The sequence below is a fragment of the Nycticebus coucang genome, chromosome 11, assembly GCF_027406575.1.
Source record: "Nycticebus coucang isolate mNycCou1 chromosome 11, mNycCou1.pri, whole genome shotgun sequence".
NCBI lineage: Eukaryota > Metazoa > Chordata > Mammalia > Primates > Lorisidae > Nycticebus > Nycticebus coucang.
The window spans coordinates 124,165,627-124,183,170 of NC_069790.1; the positions used below are offsets into that span (position 1 = coordinate 124,165,627).

General features: G+C 40.0%; 1 protein-coding gene across 5 annotated transcripts in view; it reads left to right on the forward strand.

Annotated features, from left to right (window-relative positions):
* DPP6 (dipeptidyl peptidase like 6) overlaps window positions 1-17,544 on the forward strand; it is a 910,604-nt gene that overhangs the window by 593,205 nt on the left and 299,855 nt on the right. For all 5 annotated transcript variants that reach the window (XM_053608766.1, XM_053608764.1, XM_053608762.1 and 2 more), the window contains exon 4: window positions 11,178-11,272. In XM_053608766.1, coding sequence (XP_053464741.1) covers window positions 11,178-11,272 — 95 coding nt within the window. The remainder of the gene's footprint in view (window positions 1-11,177; window positions 11,273-17,544) is intronic.

The following is a 17,544-nucleotide window of genomic DNA, read 5'->3' on the forward strand; positions in this document are numbered from 1 at the left end:
TAGAAAAATTAAAATTCTAAAAATTCTTAAGTAAAAGAAATCCAGGAAATAAGAAAACAAGAGTAGAGGAGACAAGCAGAAACAAGATAGTGGAACCAGACCCAGCCACGTTATGACTTTACTAAAGACGCATGTGGTATATTTACAAGGATAGACCATATTACTGGCTAAAAAAAAATCTGGACGTTTCAAAGGCTGAAATTTGTGCAGCACATTCTCTGAATCAGTGGAGTTAAATTAAAAATCAATAACTATAAAAGGGCCAGAATAACTTTAAACATTTGGAAATTAAATTTTCTAAATAATCATTGGGCCTAGGAGATGTAATGGAAAATTGCAAATTATTTTAAATGAATAATGTAATTCAGCTTCTCAAAGTTTGTAAGTTGTAGTTGATGCCATCCATAGAGAAAAATAATTTAGCTTTAATAGTTTCATTAAAAAAGATTTAAAAAATTAAACCAAAGTCTTATTCCTTTACAAGCTAGAAACAGAAGAGCAAATTAAAGCCAAAGCAAGTGGAAGGAATAATAAAGCAAAGAACATAATTCTGTAAAGCAGAATATGGGAATAATAGCAGTAATCACACCAAAAGCTGTTCTCTGGAAAGATCAATAGCATTAGTAAATATCTGTCTAGTTGGATCAAGGAAAAAAAAGAAGATGTAGATTAGCAATTCAGGAGAACACAGGACACAAACTGTAGATCCCCCATTCTACTAAAACATAACCTGCTGGGCAATGTGGCTCTCACCTGTAATCCTAGCACTGTGGGAGGCAGGTGGATTGCTTGAGCTCAGGAGTTTGAGACCAGCCTGGGCAAGAATGAGACTTCGTCTCTAAAGAAAAAACTAGCCAGGCGTTGTGGTGGGCAGCTGTAGTTCCAGTTACGTGGAGGCTGAGGCAAGAGAGCGAACACTTGAGCCCAGGAGTTTGAGGTTGCTGTGACACCACAGCATTCTACCCAGGGTAACAAAGTGAGACTCTGTCTCAAAAAAAGAAAAAAGAAAAGAAAGAAAAAATTACCTGTTTCCCTAGTTAAAAAAAAAAAACAAAACAATATAATGATATTAAGAACAAAATTTATACTGCTGGGGTTCAGAACACACTAATCCAAATATGTCATCTTGGCATTTGAGGAAACAGCAGAAACAGGAAGACCTCGCTGCCCTCCTCCCACCTTCCTTCTCTAAAGCAGACTATAGACGAATCTTCTGACTTTTCTCTGAAGCAAGAAAGAAGCCCTTCCTTCTAGATGTGTCCTTCCTTTACTCAGAGGAAAGGTGTTTCCTTATCTCTGAAGACACAGGGACACGGAGAAGAATGTGAACCCACAGGCCTCGCTGGTCCCCCAGTTCATCACCACTGTGTCATGCTCCCTGTGTCCAGCTGGTCCCCCAGTTCATCACCACTGTATCGAGCTCCCTGTGTCCAGCTTGGACCCCCAGTTTATCACCACTGTGTTGAGCTCCCTGTGTCCAGCTTGGACCCTCAGTTTATCACCACTGTGTCGAGCTCCCTGTGTCCAGCTTGGACCCCCAGTTTATCACCACTGTGTCGAGCTCCCTGTGTCCAGCTGGTCCCCCAGTTTATCACCACTGTGTCGAGCTCCCTGTGTCCAGCTTGGACCCCCAGTTTATCACCACTGTGTCAAGCTCCCTGTGTCCAGCTGGTCCCCCAGTTTATCACCACTGTGTCGAGCTCCCTGTGTCCAGCTTGGACCCTCAGTTTATCACCACTGTGTTGAGCTCCCTGTGTCCAGCTTGGACCCCCAGTTTATCACCACTGTGTCGTGCTCCCTGTGTCCGGCTGGTCCCCCAGTTTATCACCACTGTGTCGAGCTCCCTGTGTCAGCTGGACTTCTCCACAGTGCCACCATGTGTCCTCAGACCTGTACATAAAAATTCACAGCTTCCCTTGTTTCTTTAGTGCTTTGTGTCTGAAAACCATGCAAAACTTACAATAAGTAAACCGCATGGTTTTCTCTTGTTGATCTTTTGTTACAGATTCCTCAGCAACGAGTGAGATAATAAATTCTTTATTCACCATAATATATTTTATAAGCTAGATGACATGGACAAATTCCTCAGATGACTCATATTATCAACACAGAACTAAGAAGAAATAGGAATCTGAAATAGCTAGCAATTAAAGAACTTGAGTTTGTAGTTTAAAGCCTTGTCATGAAAACTCCATGTCCAGATGGCTTTACTAATTAATTCTATCAAGTATTTAAGGCAGAAATAATACAAACACAACATATATTCTTTCCTAAAATAAATAAAATGGAACTCTTCCCAACACATTTTGATGCTGTCAATACTCTGACTCCAAAGTCAACAAAGAAATCGTAAGAAAAAAAAAAGAACAGGTAGCCTCAGGATCATGATACAGAAATGCTTAGGAAAATATTTGCAAATCAAAATCAAAAATGGATAAAATAGTCTAATACATCATGACCATAAATGTGGTTTTTTAGCATGCAAAGTTGGTTTAACATCTGAAAATCAGAGCATATAACTTATCATAACCAACCATATTAATGATAACAAAGGGAAACTTCACATGATAATTTCAATAGCGGCAGAAAAAACATTAAGTCAGTCTTTAATGACAAACTCCTATGACCTAGGAATAGAAAGGAACCTCCTCAAACATATTAAGGTTATCTGTTAACAAAACAAGTGACAGCTAATGTCATACTCAACTGTAAAGGTCTCTGTGTGTTCTACCTGACGCTGGGAGCACGTGAGAGATGATGTCCTCTAACACCTCTCCTATTCAGCATTGGTGAGTCCATAAAGCCAGAAAGAATTGAAAGGGAAACAGATTTGAAAGGAGGAAGTCAGCTTGTCTTTACCTGCAGGACATGACGGTACATGTGAAAACCCCCAGATCTAGTTTTCACAATGGACTGCAACTAAAAGGTGCATTGAGTAGAGTTGCAAGGCACAAAATCAATAGACAAAATGAATTTTATTTTTATGCACCAGAAACTAGCAATTGAATAATGAAATTAAATAATAATTCCATTTAAAATACCATAAAATGTTAGAAAATTTTGGAATTGATTTATCAAAAGACATTCAAAATCTGTACATGAAAACTACTAAAATTATAAAATGAAGCCAAGGAAGATCTACATTTTATTTATTTATGATTTCAAAATTTATATAGAAATACAAAGGGCCTAAGCTAGCCAATATAATTTTGAAAATGCAAAACAAAGTTTGAGGCCTTACCCTACTTGATTTCAAGACTTCCTATGAAGTTACAGTAACCAGCAAAGAATGACTTATAGATAAATGGAATGGGGTAGAAGTTTGAAACAGAAGTCTGCATGCATATATTCAACTGATTTTTGAAAAAAATTGTGCTGCGGTAATTAAGTAAGAAAAAGACACTCCTTTCAACAACTTACTGGAATAACAAGTGGGTATGTGACTGGAAAAAAAATGAATACTGATGCTTACCTCATATATTGCATTAAAAGCAACAAAATTTGATCATAGACCCAAATGAAAGAGCTTAAATTATTAAGTTTCCAGGAGAAAACATGACATGGGGGTGGGCAAAGATTTCTTAGGACACAAACATCATGAAAGATAAAAGAAAATATCAAGGGTGGTGCCTGTGGCTCAATGGAGTAGAGCGCTGACTCCATATGCCAGAGGTGGTTCAAACCCAGCCCTGGCCAAAAAAAAAAAAAAAACACTGCAAAAAAAAGAAAGAAAGAAAGAAAATATCAATACAATGGATTTCATCCACATTAAAAGTTCTTTTCTCTTCAAAAATTTAATTGGGAAAATAATAAGGAAAGTCACACTCTGGCAGAAAAATGTTTTAGAAAAAATACATATCCAACAAAGACTAGTATCCAGAATCTACAAAAGACTCAATTTTTTTTTTAATTTTTAATGGAAAAAATATTTGAATAGATGCTTAGGAAAAGAATATTTTTTCATGACCCATAAGGACATGAAAAGATGTCCAGTGTTACTAGTCATCATCAAACTGCAAATTAAAACCTCAGTGGGAGTCTCCACTCTATTAAAACCTCAGTGGGAGTCTCCACACCTGCTAGAGTGGCTAGTGGTCAGCAAAAAATACTACTTCATAAAGGAAGTATCATTCAAAAAATAATATTCCTAAAAGAAGTATTATTCATTTAAAAAACAATATTCATAAAGGAAGTATTTTTTCGAGGTCTTTAAAGTATGACAGTGGTGCTTTAATAGGGATTGCATTAAAATTGTATATTGCTTTGGGTAGCATGGACATTTTAACAATGTTGATTCTTACCAGCCATGAGCATGGTATGTTTTCCCATTTGTTGACATCTTCAGCTGTTTCTTTTCTCAGAGTTTCATAGTTCTCTTTGTACAGATCTTTCACATTTACCTAATATTTGTTAGGTAAACTCCCAAATATTTCACCTTCTTTGGCACTACTGTAAAAGGACTAGAGTCCTTGACTGTTTTTTCAGCTTGACTACTGTTGGTTTATATAAAGACTACAGATTTATGAGTATTGATTTTGTAAACTAAGATGCTGCTATATTCCTTGATCACTTCTAAGAGTTTTATAGTTGAATCCCTGGGGTTTTCCAGATATATAAACATACCATCTGTGAAGAGTCAAAGTTTGATCTCCTCTTTTCCTATTTGGATGCTCTTGTTCGCCTTCTTCTGCCTGATTCTGATGGCTAAGACTTCCATTACAATGTTAAAAAGCAGTGGAGACAATGGGCAACCTTGCCTGGTTCCTGATCTGAATGGAAATGATTTCAATTTAACTCCATTTGATACGATATTGGCTGTGGGTTTGATGTAGATGGCCTCTGTCAGTTTAAGAAGTGTCCCTTCTATACCTATTATCTTAAGTGTTCTGATCATAAAAGGATGCTAGATATTATCAAAAGCTTTTTCTACAATGATTGAGAGAATCATATGGTCTTTGTTTTTTTTATTTTGTTTATGTGATGTATTATATTTATAGATTTGCATGTATTGAACCATCCTTGAGACCCTGGGATAAAACCAACTTGGTCGTGGTGTATAATTTGTTTGATATGATGCTGGATTCTGTTTGCTAGGATCTTAGTGAATATTTTTGCATCTATATTCATTAAAGAATAGGGGGAAGTGGGAAGGGGGGGTAGGTAGAGGGAGGGGAATCGGTGGGATCACACCTGTGGTGCATATTACAGGGGTATTTGCGAAACTTGGTAAATGTAGACTGTAAATGTTTTGGCACAGTAACTGAGATAACGCCGGAAAGGCTATGTTAACCACTGTGATAAAAATATGTCAAATGGTTTATGAAGTGAGTGTATGATGCCCCATGATCATATCATTGTATACAGTTATGATTTAATAAAAAAATTAAAAAAAAAAAAGATGCTGTTCTGTAACTTTCTTTTTTTGTTGGGTCGTTTCCTGGTTTAGGGATCAGGGTAATATTTGCTTCATCAAATGTGTTGGGAAGTATTTCTTTGTTTTCTATGCTTTGGAAAAGGTTATGTAATATAGTACTAGTTCCTCTTTAAAGGTTTGATAGAATTCCAACGTGAAGCAGTCTGGTCCTGGACTTGTCTTCTTTGGGAGATTTTATATAGTTGATGCTATTTCAGTACTTGGTATAGGTGTGTTCAACATTTCTTATTCTTTCTGGGTAAGTCTAGGAAGGTGGCATACTTCCAAGTATTGGTCTATTTCTTTCAGATTTTTGTATTTCTGAGAATAGAGTTTTTATAGTAGTCATGAAGAGTTTTTTTAATTTCTGAGGTGTCTGTTGTTATTTCACCTTTGTCATTTCTGATTGATGAAATTAGGGATTTTAATTTTCTATTTATGTTTAGGCTTGCCAAGGGTTTATCAATTTTGTTAAACTTTTCAAAAAACCAACTTTTTGATTCATTAATCTTTTGATTAATTCTTTTTTTTTTCAACTTCATTTAATTCAGCTCTAATTTTGGTTATTTCTTTTCTTCTGCTGGGTTTGGGGTTGGCGTATTCCTCCTTTTCCAGTTGCTTGAGATGTCCCATTAAGTTGTTGACTTCCTCTCTCTCAGTTCTCTTAAGGAAGGCTTGCAGTGCTATAAATTTCCCTCTTAGGACTGCCTTTGCAGTATCCCAGAGGTTCTGATAATTCATGTCTTCATTATCATTCTGTTCCAAAAACTTGGTAATTTCCTTCTTAATCTCATGTTTGACCCAGCTATCTCCCAGCATAAGGTTATTTAATGTCTATGTCTTTGTATGAGTATGCAGATTCCTGTTATTGGTGAGTTCAACTTTTATTCCATGATGATCTGAGAAAATACACGGAATAATTTCTGTTCTTCTAAATTTGCTGAGATTAGCCTTGTGACCAAAGATGTGATCAATTTTAGAGGTTGTTCTGTGGGCTGATGAGAAGAATGCATATTCAATTTTGTTAGGATGAAATGTTCTGTAGATGTTTGTTAAATTCAATTATTGTATGGTGAAGTTTAGGTCCAAAATTTCTTTGCTTAGTTTCTTCTTGGAGGCTCTATCCAACACTCCCAAAGGGTGTTAAAATCTCTGACTGGTGCTGGGAGATACCAATTTTTTCATGTCTGTTAGGGTCTTGTTTATAAATTGAAGAGCATTTTCACTGGATGCATAAATGTTAATAATTGATATCTCATCATGTTGAGTGTTTCCCTTAACAAGTATGAAGTGACCATCCTTGTCGTCTTTCCTTACTTTTATTGGTTTAATGCCTAATGTATCTGCCAGTAAAATGGCAACCCCTCCTTTTTTTCTGTTTTCCATTTGCTTGGATTATAGATGTCCATCCCTTCACCCTGAGTCTATATTTATTCTTTAAGATAAGATGAGATTCTTGTATGCAGCAGATATCTGGCCTGAGTTTTTGTATCCAGCCAGCCAACCTGTGCCTCTTTAGTGGACAATTTAAGTCATTCATGTTAATTGAGATTACTGATAAGCCTGGTAGTATTTTGGGTATCAAGTTTTTCAAAAGACCAGTGGACATTTTTAATCCTTTCGCCACTGTGGATTTGGGATTTTGATCAATAATTTATGAGTGAGTTTACTTTGGTGGTACAGCATTGTGGTGGCCATTATGGAGGATGGGTCTGAGAATATCTGAAGAGCTGGTTTAGTTATGGCAAATTTCTTCAACGTGTGAATATCATTGAAGTATTTGACTTCTCCATCATAAATGAAACTCAGTTTAGCTCGATACAGAATCCTGGGCTGAAAATTGATTTGTTTTAGGAGATTGAAGGTTGATGACCATCCTTGTCTGGCTTGAAATTTTTCAGCAGAGAGATCTGCAGTCATTCTAATATTTTTCCCCTTGTACGTTATGGTTTTCTTACGTCTGGCTGCTTGCAGGATTTTCTCTTTCATATTAACTTTGGCAAAGTGAATGTGTCTAGGGGATTCTTTATTTGGCTTGAGTCGTGCTGGGGTTCTGAAATTGTCTGCTATCTGAATTTCAAAATCTCTTGCCATGTTTGAAAAGTTTTCCTCTAAAATCTCTTGGAGTAGAGCATCTGTGCCTTTCAGATCATTCTCATCACCTCCACGAATTCCAATAAGGCGAATGTTTGCTTTTCTGGAGTGGTCCCACAACTCTCTCAGGGAATGATCCGTCTTTGCTCTCCATTTCTCTTCATCTTTGAGCATTTGGGAGCATTCAAAAGCTTTGTCTTCAATGTCCGAGATCCTTTCTTCTGCCTGGTCCATCCTCTTACTGAGGGATTCTACTGTATTTCTCAGGTCTTTGAGGGATGCAAATTCTTGCCTCAATGTGTCAAAATCTTTGGTGATTTTATCTTTGAATTCATTGAATTTTTGAGACAACTTGTGAATTACTCCTTGAATTTCTACTTCCAATTTTACTTCAATTCTGTTAATCTTATTTGCTATCCAAATTCTGAACTCAATTTCTGACATCTCAGCCGTTTGTTTATGAATTGTTTATCTTCTGTTGCATCTCTTTTGTCATACCTTGGGAGAGTTGATCTGCTCTGGTTATTCATGTTGCCCAAGTTTTTTCACCAATTCCACCCCACGGTTATTTTTCACTGTATGTTTAGTGAGGCTGGTAAGGTGGAATTAAATTGAGGGCTCCTGGAGATGTAATTAACCAGCCCTTTACCAGACTGCAGGGACTGGTTACTGTGGCTTTTCCCCTACAGCTTTATCAAGGTCCCGTTCAGTACTACAGCCTGAGACTCTGGGGACCCGCTTGGTATGATGAGGCTATGTGGGTCTGTCTTGTATTTAGCTAGACTCTGACCAATCCTAGTAGATCAGTGACTTTGGGTTGAATCTCAGCTGTGGAGGAATACAAGCAATTAAAACACCCTGCCCCCTCACTGACAGAAACTAGGAGAGGAGAATCAGACCCTCCCTCTATAACACAACCAGAGTATATATAACCTTGGAGTGCCCCTGGGTGATGGGCCCAGATCACGAGTTCCTAGTCTGCACAAACACAGATCAAGTGGGAGAGTTCTAAAGGTCTCCAGCATCTAGACAGCAGGAGTCTCCTGGCAGCTCAAGTTGACTCACTCTGGTGGTCCGTGGAGTCAGAAAGGCCTGCCCAGCAAAAAAATTATTCCAGGGGATCTGTTGCCTCTTTTCCCACTTTGCATCACCATCCCCTCCAGTTACTGGTTACCCCACAGGGCTGCAGCCCAGCTCTCTAATACTGAACTACACCAGAGATTTGCACCTAAGTCAAAGAGGAGACAATGCCTCCCCAACCTGGCCGTCTCACTGTGCAACCTGCAGGCGGGAGGAGTGCAGGCCTGATTTCCTCCAGTGATCATTAGAAACTGAAGAGTCTTCCAACTGCGTCTGTACCCAGCTAGGGGTTACCATCGAGGTGTATGGTTCTCTCCCTCAGAGGCCATGTCTCTGCCTTGGCCAAACTCCACCTCTGGAACCCCTGAAGGTCTGGTCAGATTCCCTTCATGTTCCACAGAATTGGGGAGGTGTCTCTCCCAAATTTGACCCCAGTGGGAGGGACTGCGGAGCCACTACCATTGTCAGGGGTGACACTGCCACTGTCTGGGGTGGTGCCACCCATCTGGGGTACCGCTCTGTGCAGGTCACAGGAACCAGGTGGGGAGCCAGAGGGCAGAGTCCCTGGCTGAGGGTCGCAGGAGCTGGGTGGGGAGCCGGATGGTGGAGATTCTGGCCACCAGCTATGGGTCACAGGATCCAGGCAGGGAGCTGGGGAGTTGGAAGGTGGTGCTGCCCTGTGGGTAACAGAAGCACGCAGGGTGCCCACCCAGTGGTCGGTGACATGGTCTGTGCATGCTCTTTTCAACATGGGGAAAATATCTCTCCCTTATGATTCCCTGCCTCTATTAAAGTTATAATTGTAGCACAACTGCCCCATAGCCCATGAGATGCCCTGCCCTAGCAAAAATCCACCAGATACTCTGGATTCTCCAGGGAGTAGTCCTCTAGACTGCTAGGGGAGGGGTGGATTGGGAGTTCAGGAAGATAGGGAGAATATTAGTTCAACTTTTGTCTGGCAGACACAAGAAACTACCTGGGCTTACAGCAGTATCTCTCTGTGGAGAGAGTCCCAGCCCTCAGTTGCTCTCTCACCTTTGGTGAAACAAATGGTCCTCTGTTCACTACCTGCCTCAAGCTGTTCTCCTTAGGGTGGGGAGGGGAAGGATTCCCATCCTCCCTGGGATGGTTTTGTACCTGAAATTTGTTTCCTTGGAGTCCCAGCTTGCCTCAGCAAGGGTCATGTGAACCTATAAATCCACTCTCTCAGCTCAGCTCCCGATATTCTGCTTTATTGGGTTGGTTTTGGCTATTATTTCTCCCTCTGGGCAGGAGCCTCTGCTGAAAGCTGGCTTCAGTCGGCCATCTTGCCTCTTCCCCCATAAAGAGGTTTTTTTCTCTCCATGTGGGATCTGCCTCTTCACCAACAATCTTTATCTTTCAGAAAGTTTACCCTTTCATTCATAGGAAGTATTCATGCATATGTGTCCTCATGCCAGCTATTTAGTGCAATGGTTTCTATTAATTTTCTTAAAGGAACCAGGCACAGTGAGTGGCTCATGCCTGTAATCCTAGCACTGTAGGAGACTGAGTTGGGTGGATCACTTGAGCTCAGAAGTTGGTGATCAGCCTGAACAAGAATGAGACCCATCTCTGCTAAAAATAGAAAAACTAGCTGGGTGTTGTGGTGGGCATCTCTAGTCCCACCTACTAAGGAGGCTGATACAGGAAGCTTGCTCAAGCCCAAGAGTTTGAGGTTGCTGTGAGCTGTGACGTCACAGCACTCTACCCAGTGCAACAGAGTGAGACTCTTATCTCAAAAATTTTTTTTTCTTTTCTTAAGGGATAATTGAAATTTTGGTTATTTAGCTACAAAGACCAGAGTCATTGGTGATACAATATGCAGATTCATAGATACTCATTCTGGCAGAGAAGCTGCCAAATCCAGCAAGAGCAGCAAAGGGACATGTGGACCCAGTGAGAGCGTGTTGTGTGTTGTACAAGTGTGGGCCTTGTGCAGAGATTACTCCAAAGTGTCAGATGCAGGGAACTGGCATCAAGCATTGTCTTTCACCCCTTATGGTAGCTCATTTCTTAATCTGCCCTGTGTCCACTCTGTATACTGCCCAAGAAAGTTCTAGAATGGTCTGAAGGTTTTATGTGTGTGCCTGCGCTTTCTGTGTCAGTGTGTAGAGCAGGAAGGCAGGCTCAGAAAGAAACACCACCCGAGTAAGATGGTGTAATCCCACCAATCTCCCTCCCTCTGCCCAGCCTCCCCGCTCCCTCTTAGTAAATGTAGAATATAACTGTCTTAACACAATAACTAAGAAAATGCCAGGAAGGCTATGTCAACCAGTGTGATGAAAATGTGTCAGACTGTGTATAAAACCAGTGTATGGTGCCCCACGATCGCATTAATGTACATAGCTATGATTTAATAATTAAAAAAAAAAAGAAAAGAAAAGGAACACCACCCAAGGCTGGCTGTGCACTGGGGGGATGTAGGCACACAGCACCGTTCACAAAGGGCGCTGTAATGAAAAGCAACTTCGCTTTTCCCTGGCTAGTGAATCCATGTTACATAGTGCTTGTCAGAAGCCTAGGTGAGTCCTGGATGCTTCATATGTCTTATCTGTTTTCCCTCCTATAGATACGGAACTCATCTACAGAGAACAGAAAGGATCGGTGATTCTGCGGAATGTTGAAACAAATATTTCTACTGTGTTAATAGAAGGCAAAAAAATTGTAAGTACTCCCTTTAATGACCGGGATAATTTCAGTTTTTCCCCCTGTAAGTCAATAAAGTAGAAAATGACTTTAGGTTTCAACTTTTAGTGCAGCCAAGGAGAAACAATAAACTTGTAATACTACAGGCTGAGCAACGAAAGAGAACGTGAAATGGAAACCACCCTAATTTAATAAGATGAAAGCACAGTTTCCTCCAGCGTCCACGAAATTTCTTTGCAGGTGCTGGAAACAAGTGTTGTGTATCATATATAATTGAAAGATAAAGTCCTAAGGCTTTTACACATTTACAGAACAATTGCAATAATGCATAGAGGATACTCTGGGAGACCTTGCTCGATCTCGTTGAAAAAAAACCCAAACTTAGTAAATGTGGAATGTAAATGTCTTAGCACAATAACTAAGAAAATGCCAGGAAGGCTATGTTAACCAGTGTGATGAAAATGTGTCAAACGGTCTATGAAACTAGTGTATGGTGCCCCATGATCACATTAATGTACACAGCTATGATTTAATAAAATAAAAAATAAAAAACGCAGCTCATCTCCACACGCACAGGAAGTATTAAGCACTGTGGCTGTACTTTAATGATATTAAGGGATGCTTATGCTTTAACACAGATACAGAATCAATATGAATACAGGAATTCCCCTGCTTTATAATCTGAGAAAACGTGTTTTCCCAAAAACAATGACATTAAGATGTTGGGACCATGTACAGTAAAAGATACCTATTACAAGCTTTGACGGGAGTTGAAAACTCCAGTAAAGGAGAATTATCTTTGTTTATTCACCATGTGTTCGTGCTCACTATTAGAAGAAATAAATCTCCAACTGTAATGTTTTGGTGCTTATCTGGTACGTAACTGGGGGAACAAAGGAAGAAACTGAGGCTAAACCTAAGAAGCAAAACTCGAAACAGGCTGCAAATTCCAAGTCAGAACCACCGTAACAGGGCTCGCTGGTGTGCATCAGAAACACAGAACTCTGAGAGTCCTGTCTTCTGGTATTAGTGGAGATCATAGAAAAAAATTAGTCAGTGCTTGGTTTCACAGATAAGCATCCTGAGCCCAGAGTTGGTGCGTGAGCTTAGCAGAGCCCGGCAGCTCCCTGGTGGCTGTGCTGCCTTCCGGCGGGGCCCCGCATCCCTTTGCCAGGAAAAGGGAGGATGGCTTTGTCTTCAGACCACTCCTTACCTGGACCCATAGAAATGTTGTTCTTCTGTCTGTTCCCTCCTAAATCATATTTAACTTGGGCTTGAAATACCTTTATTTCATTTCTTTTTAGTGTAAAAATACCTTTTTCTTTAAAAAAGTAAATTTACTGCAGTTTAATATTAAATGAATCTTGCCCTTTACATAGACAGCAGGTGCAAGGCAGGCTCCCATTGTTGAGTTACGGCATAGTGCAAAATCAATCACTTTACTGTGTTCAGTGATACTCTGCAAGGTACGACCTAGGAACAAAACAAGCGTACCTGCATATTTGCATTAAAGAATCATCTTTGGTAAAATTACTCCCTTAAGAAAATCTTATTCAAGCCACTTAAAAATACTGAAGTTGTAGAAATGGCTTTCTAATACTAACGGAAAAGAGAAATAATCAAATTGTTGCTGAGAGTAAATTCATTTAAATGTCACAGTGTTACCAGTATTGCTGGTGAGAATGTCAGTTTGGTAAAAACGTGCCGTTCCTACAGCTGCACTTGGCAGTGAAATGGGTAAAGATGAACCACCTTCTCTTTCTAAAACCAATGGCTTGTAACTAATCATGTATTTTATCTGAAGCTGTTTTAGCCAAACAATACAGAGCTTCAGAAAGCACTGTAGGTAAAGAAAAGTCCTCATCTCGCTAATCAGTTGGACTGTTCTATATAATGCAATCTCTTTGTCCTTAAAGTGTCATTTATACACTCATTTTATAAACATTTATTGAGCACCAAATGGATACAGCCTGATAAATTCATTATTATTCTCTCAATGCTGCAGTTAAATGCTCTTATAAACAGACCTCAAACTATAGAAAACAGCAGATACATCACTTAGAAACCTGCATCCTAATTTAGAACACAGAAGCTCCAGATTTAATTTCCACTGGGCCAGCTAGTCATTGAAAATGATTTTGCTTCAGCTGCTCCATCTCCAAATTAAAGATGATTTCTTCTGCCAGCCTAGGGCGTCGGTCTTCTGTGAGGTCTGGCACTAGGGTGTCTGTGTACTCTTCATGCTTTCAGAAGCAAACATTGAGCAGGCGGAGCCAGGATCAGCGGTGGCCGGAGGGGTGGCCGTGGACATGGATGAGGACCAAGGGGATGGGGCAGTCTCTCTTCTGAATTCTGTTCTCTTGCCTTCCAGATGACAAACTAGGGCACTCTTCTCATTTCAGTTCCAAAAACTTTGAGGTCATTTGAATTATAAAAGCAGCCTGGGGCCAACTGTAAATTTTAGGTTGCTCTATAAAACACCCTTTAAGTGTTAAAGAGAGAAATGGGAGAAAAAGTGGAGAATTCTAGGGTCAGGAAAATTTTGAAAAATTCCCTACAAACTTGACTTCTACCCTCATTCTTGTTCCCCAGGCAGTGGAAACGGACCCTTCCCTCCACTGTCACTCTAAGTTCCCAGGCCTATGTGTCTGCAGCCTCTTCCTTGCTCCTTGGCCTCCTGTGATTGACTCTTTCCCGGCACAGATGGATTGAACAGCATATAAACCAGCAAATACTATGTCAGCCAGCAGAAAAGTGTCTCAGATCATTGACAATTATGCAAATATAGGATTTTGTGCTAAGTGCTACACTTATAGGGATATGTCTCACCCAAACAGCTTCTTTTGCAAGTTCTAATTCAATCCTTTATCATGCTTCCAAATGGTGAAAACCAAGAATCGGTTCAAAATACCACAGATACTTTAAGTCCTGAGTTCATGTGTGAGTAGACACATACGTTTCGCATTCTCTGATGATTACATTGTGGTCTGCACATTTTATTTTTTCTACATTTTTTTGATAGTGCCATATTTTCAGATCCTTATTATTTGACAGCAGATCATATTTGATAATATCTAAGAATTGATTTTTAGGAAATATTTATCAAAATTTCTTCCCTTTTTCTATTTTTTTTTTTAATTTTTGATGTATTGCTTTAGAATTCTATGGGGAATGACCGAAGTGTGGTTGGCCCTAAAGCACAAGCATGCCATCTCTGAAAGGGCACTGCTTGCACTGAGGCCTGCCACTCAGCACTGAGCTCCTTTGAGAAAGTTCTGCCTTGGGTTTAACTTTGTCTTACACAGCCAGTGTCCCTTTTCTGTGTATGTTAGGAATGACTTTTAAAGGATAGCAGTAGAGGTGGGCAGTTTTCTAGAAGCATCCTCATGAGTGAGAGGTTTAGAAGGGCAGTTCAGTGCTGGAGTTTGACCCTGAGTTTTGATCTACCTCCCATGTTGGAATTGCACCCTGCTCTATAATGATAGGACCTCAGACTGTTACTCGAGCTCTCCACATACCCGTCTTACCTCTCAGGAGCACAGTAAGTGGTACAGGGTCTCACTGTCCATCTTGAACAGGGGAACCCTGTATCGTAAGGACCAAATTAGAGATAACATGTGACATGCTTGATTGTGGGCACAAGCCAGGTGTGGATGCCAGAGCATTAGACCACACCAGGGGCCTCCGCAGGGCTCAGGGCCTGGGCGGTCTGAGTGGCGTGTTCTAAGCAGGACGGACACTGGGATGATGACCAAGTGTGGAGGGCTGTGGTATGGACACACTGCAGGATGTGGGCAGCCTGTGAGTGCAGGTGCGGCAGCCAATGGCAGCAGCTGTGATGCCCTGGTTTCCAGCTCCTGCCCTGTGGAAGAACCTGGGTCTAGGCTGCATCTCAGAGTGAGGCAGAGTCATAAAGAGCTGGTAATTACAGCAACAAGCACACTCAGATTTCCAAAAAGAAATTTAAAATCTAACCTAAACTTTCACTTGGATTACATGTTTGAAATCCCAGGAATTCCAGAACATTATATTTTAAAAATAACTTAACTGTCAAATTTGATGTTATGTTCCTTATAAAAATCTTTTCAACGAATTAAATGTTATTAAAAGACCTTTATTATGTTCCGTATCTTGGTTTTCCATTAAAAAATGAGTGGCTATAGACATATCTCTTGGCCCAAAGTGGGTCTTTGGAGATTTAGGCGGTGGTCACCTGTTTTCTGAAAAAATCCCCTGATTCTATTGTTGTGATTCTGTTCTGATTGGAACACTGGCTCCCTTCTCCTCTCCTTCCCTCTCCCCACCCCCCTGGCTCTCCTTCCTTCCTTTCCAGTGGAACTGCATTTAAAAGGGTCTTAATACATTTTACTAAATTTGATTAAACAGATTTCATACGGGCTGTGATTTTTGTGAAAATTTAACACCATCTCTCCACTTCTCCTAAGACAAAATAGATAAAAAAATTCTCAGGATAAAGTGTTCACATGTGCTTGATATTTAAATATTTTAAGGCTTGAATAGCCATTGGAGCTTGTGTGATTCAAACTCTTCCTTTCTTAAACAAGGAAAGTAAGAAGGTAAAAACTGAAGAGGGGTGTGCTATATTCCTCATAAAGGGCGGCAGCCTTCAGAGTGGCCATTCTGACAGGCTGGGAAGCCGAGGGCGGGAGCTGAGCCCGCGCACCTTGAGGGAAAGGCACCAGGAACAGGAGTTTGTGCTGAGCAGGGTAGCAAATACACATCTTTAACAAGGAGTTATGAATATTTATGTAAGGAGGGCTGTGCACATTCAGAAAAATGGTGGTGTCAGTGGGATATGAGGGTGGAGTTTCTGGCTCTTTGACATGAAAAGGTGAAGCAGAGGGCAGAAAAAATGGACCGGCCAAAACCACGCCCTGGTCAGTGACCTCTTATCAGGGAGGAATGCTGGTCAGGGTAGCGCTGAAACTGCAAAAAGGGAGGAGCTGCATTAGGTGGTTATTGAAATCAAGCAGTGGAACGAGCTTTTGCAAAAGGCTGGTTCTGTTTAGCCCTGAGGGAGGAAAGCCTGATGGGGGTGGACAGGGGAGGAGGGGGTGTAATGATGCATGCCTGATCTCCCATCCCTGCATGGCCAGCAACTCAGCCTTAAGATTTCTCTGGAGTCTCTTTCCTTGTCCAAGAGGAGGTCTGTTCAGTTGCTTACAGAGCTTAGGATTTTATTTTTCTTTCTCAAACAGAACTCTGACAGAAGTTGCATTTGTAATACTGTTGATTCAGTAGGCCGGTTCAGAATAAATGACTATATTGATTTGTGACACTCATATTTTATGTACCATTTTTATTAATAATGACAAAAAGTGGTAAGATTCATATGGTCATTCATTGTATCATTTAAATGGTGCCAGTTGTTTGGAAAGCAACTTGATTATACATTTTAAGAGCAATAAAAATATTAATGCATTTTTTTTATTCCAAGAAATTTTTCGTAAGTAAATAACCTATAAAGTACAAAGTTCACAGTAGTGAAAATACTTGAAACTTAGAAAATGAGGCAGGTAAAAAAATAGAGGGAATATGATGTGGCTATGAAAATAATGGCTAAGGAGGCTATGTAATGATATATTTATGATATATTAAATAAACAAAAGAATACAACACAATATTTCAATTGACTATATGTATTGAAAAGGCCAGGAAGTGAACAGTGACCTGTGAAAATTATTAAATCTTGAGTAGTAAAATGTGGTGTATTATTTTCTTCTTCTTTTTTTTTTTTTGCAGTTTTTGGCCAGGGCTGGGCTTGAACCTGCCACCTCTGGCATATGGGGCCGGCACCTTTGAGCCACAGGCACCACCCTGTATTATTTTCCAGTGTGGTGATTCCACAACTGCTGTTTCAATGCCATTTATTCAATAATTTTAATCAGAATTTAGGAAATTCAACCTCCTGTGTCAAAGAGATTAGCCTTCCTCCAACAAGGAATCCATGAGAGCTGTATACAGTCCCTGGAAATACTTGAAAGGGAAAATTAGTCAATTGGGGAAAAAAAACATTCTGTTATGCCTATAGAAGTTTTTTTCAATTTTTATATTTTGTTTTAATTACTAATTTACTAGTTTTAATTACTTACTTTAATGACTACATTAACATTTGATTAATGACTACATTAACATCAACATTTGGTTTCTCTAATTTATGTCTTGCTTGGATTTTATATAATATTTAGATGTAGAATTTGAATTTTTATTTTACTCCCTGAAAACTGATTAGTTCTGATCCTTGCGGAGGGCTAGGTTTGAACCTGCCA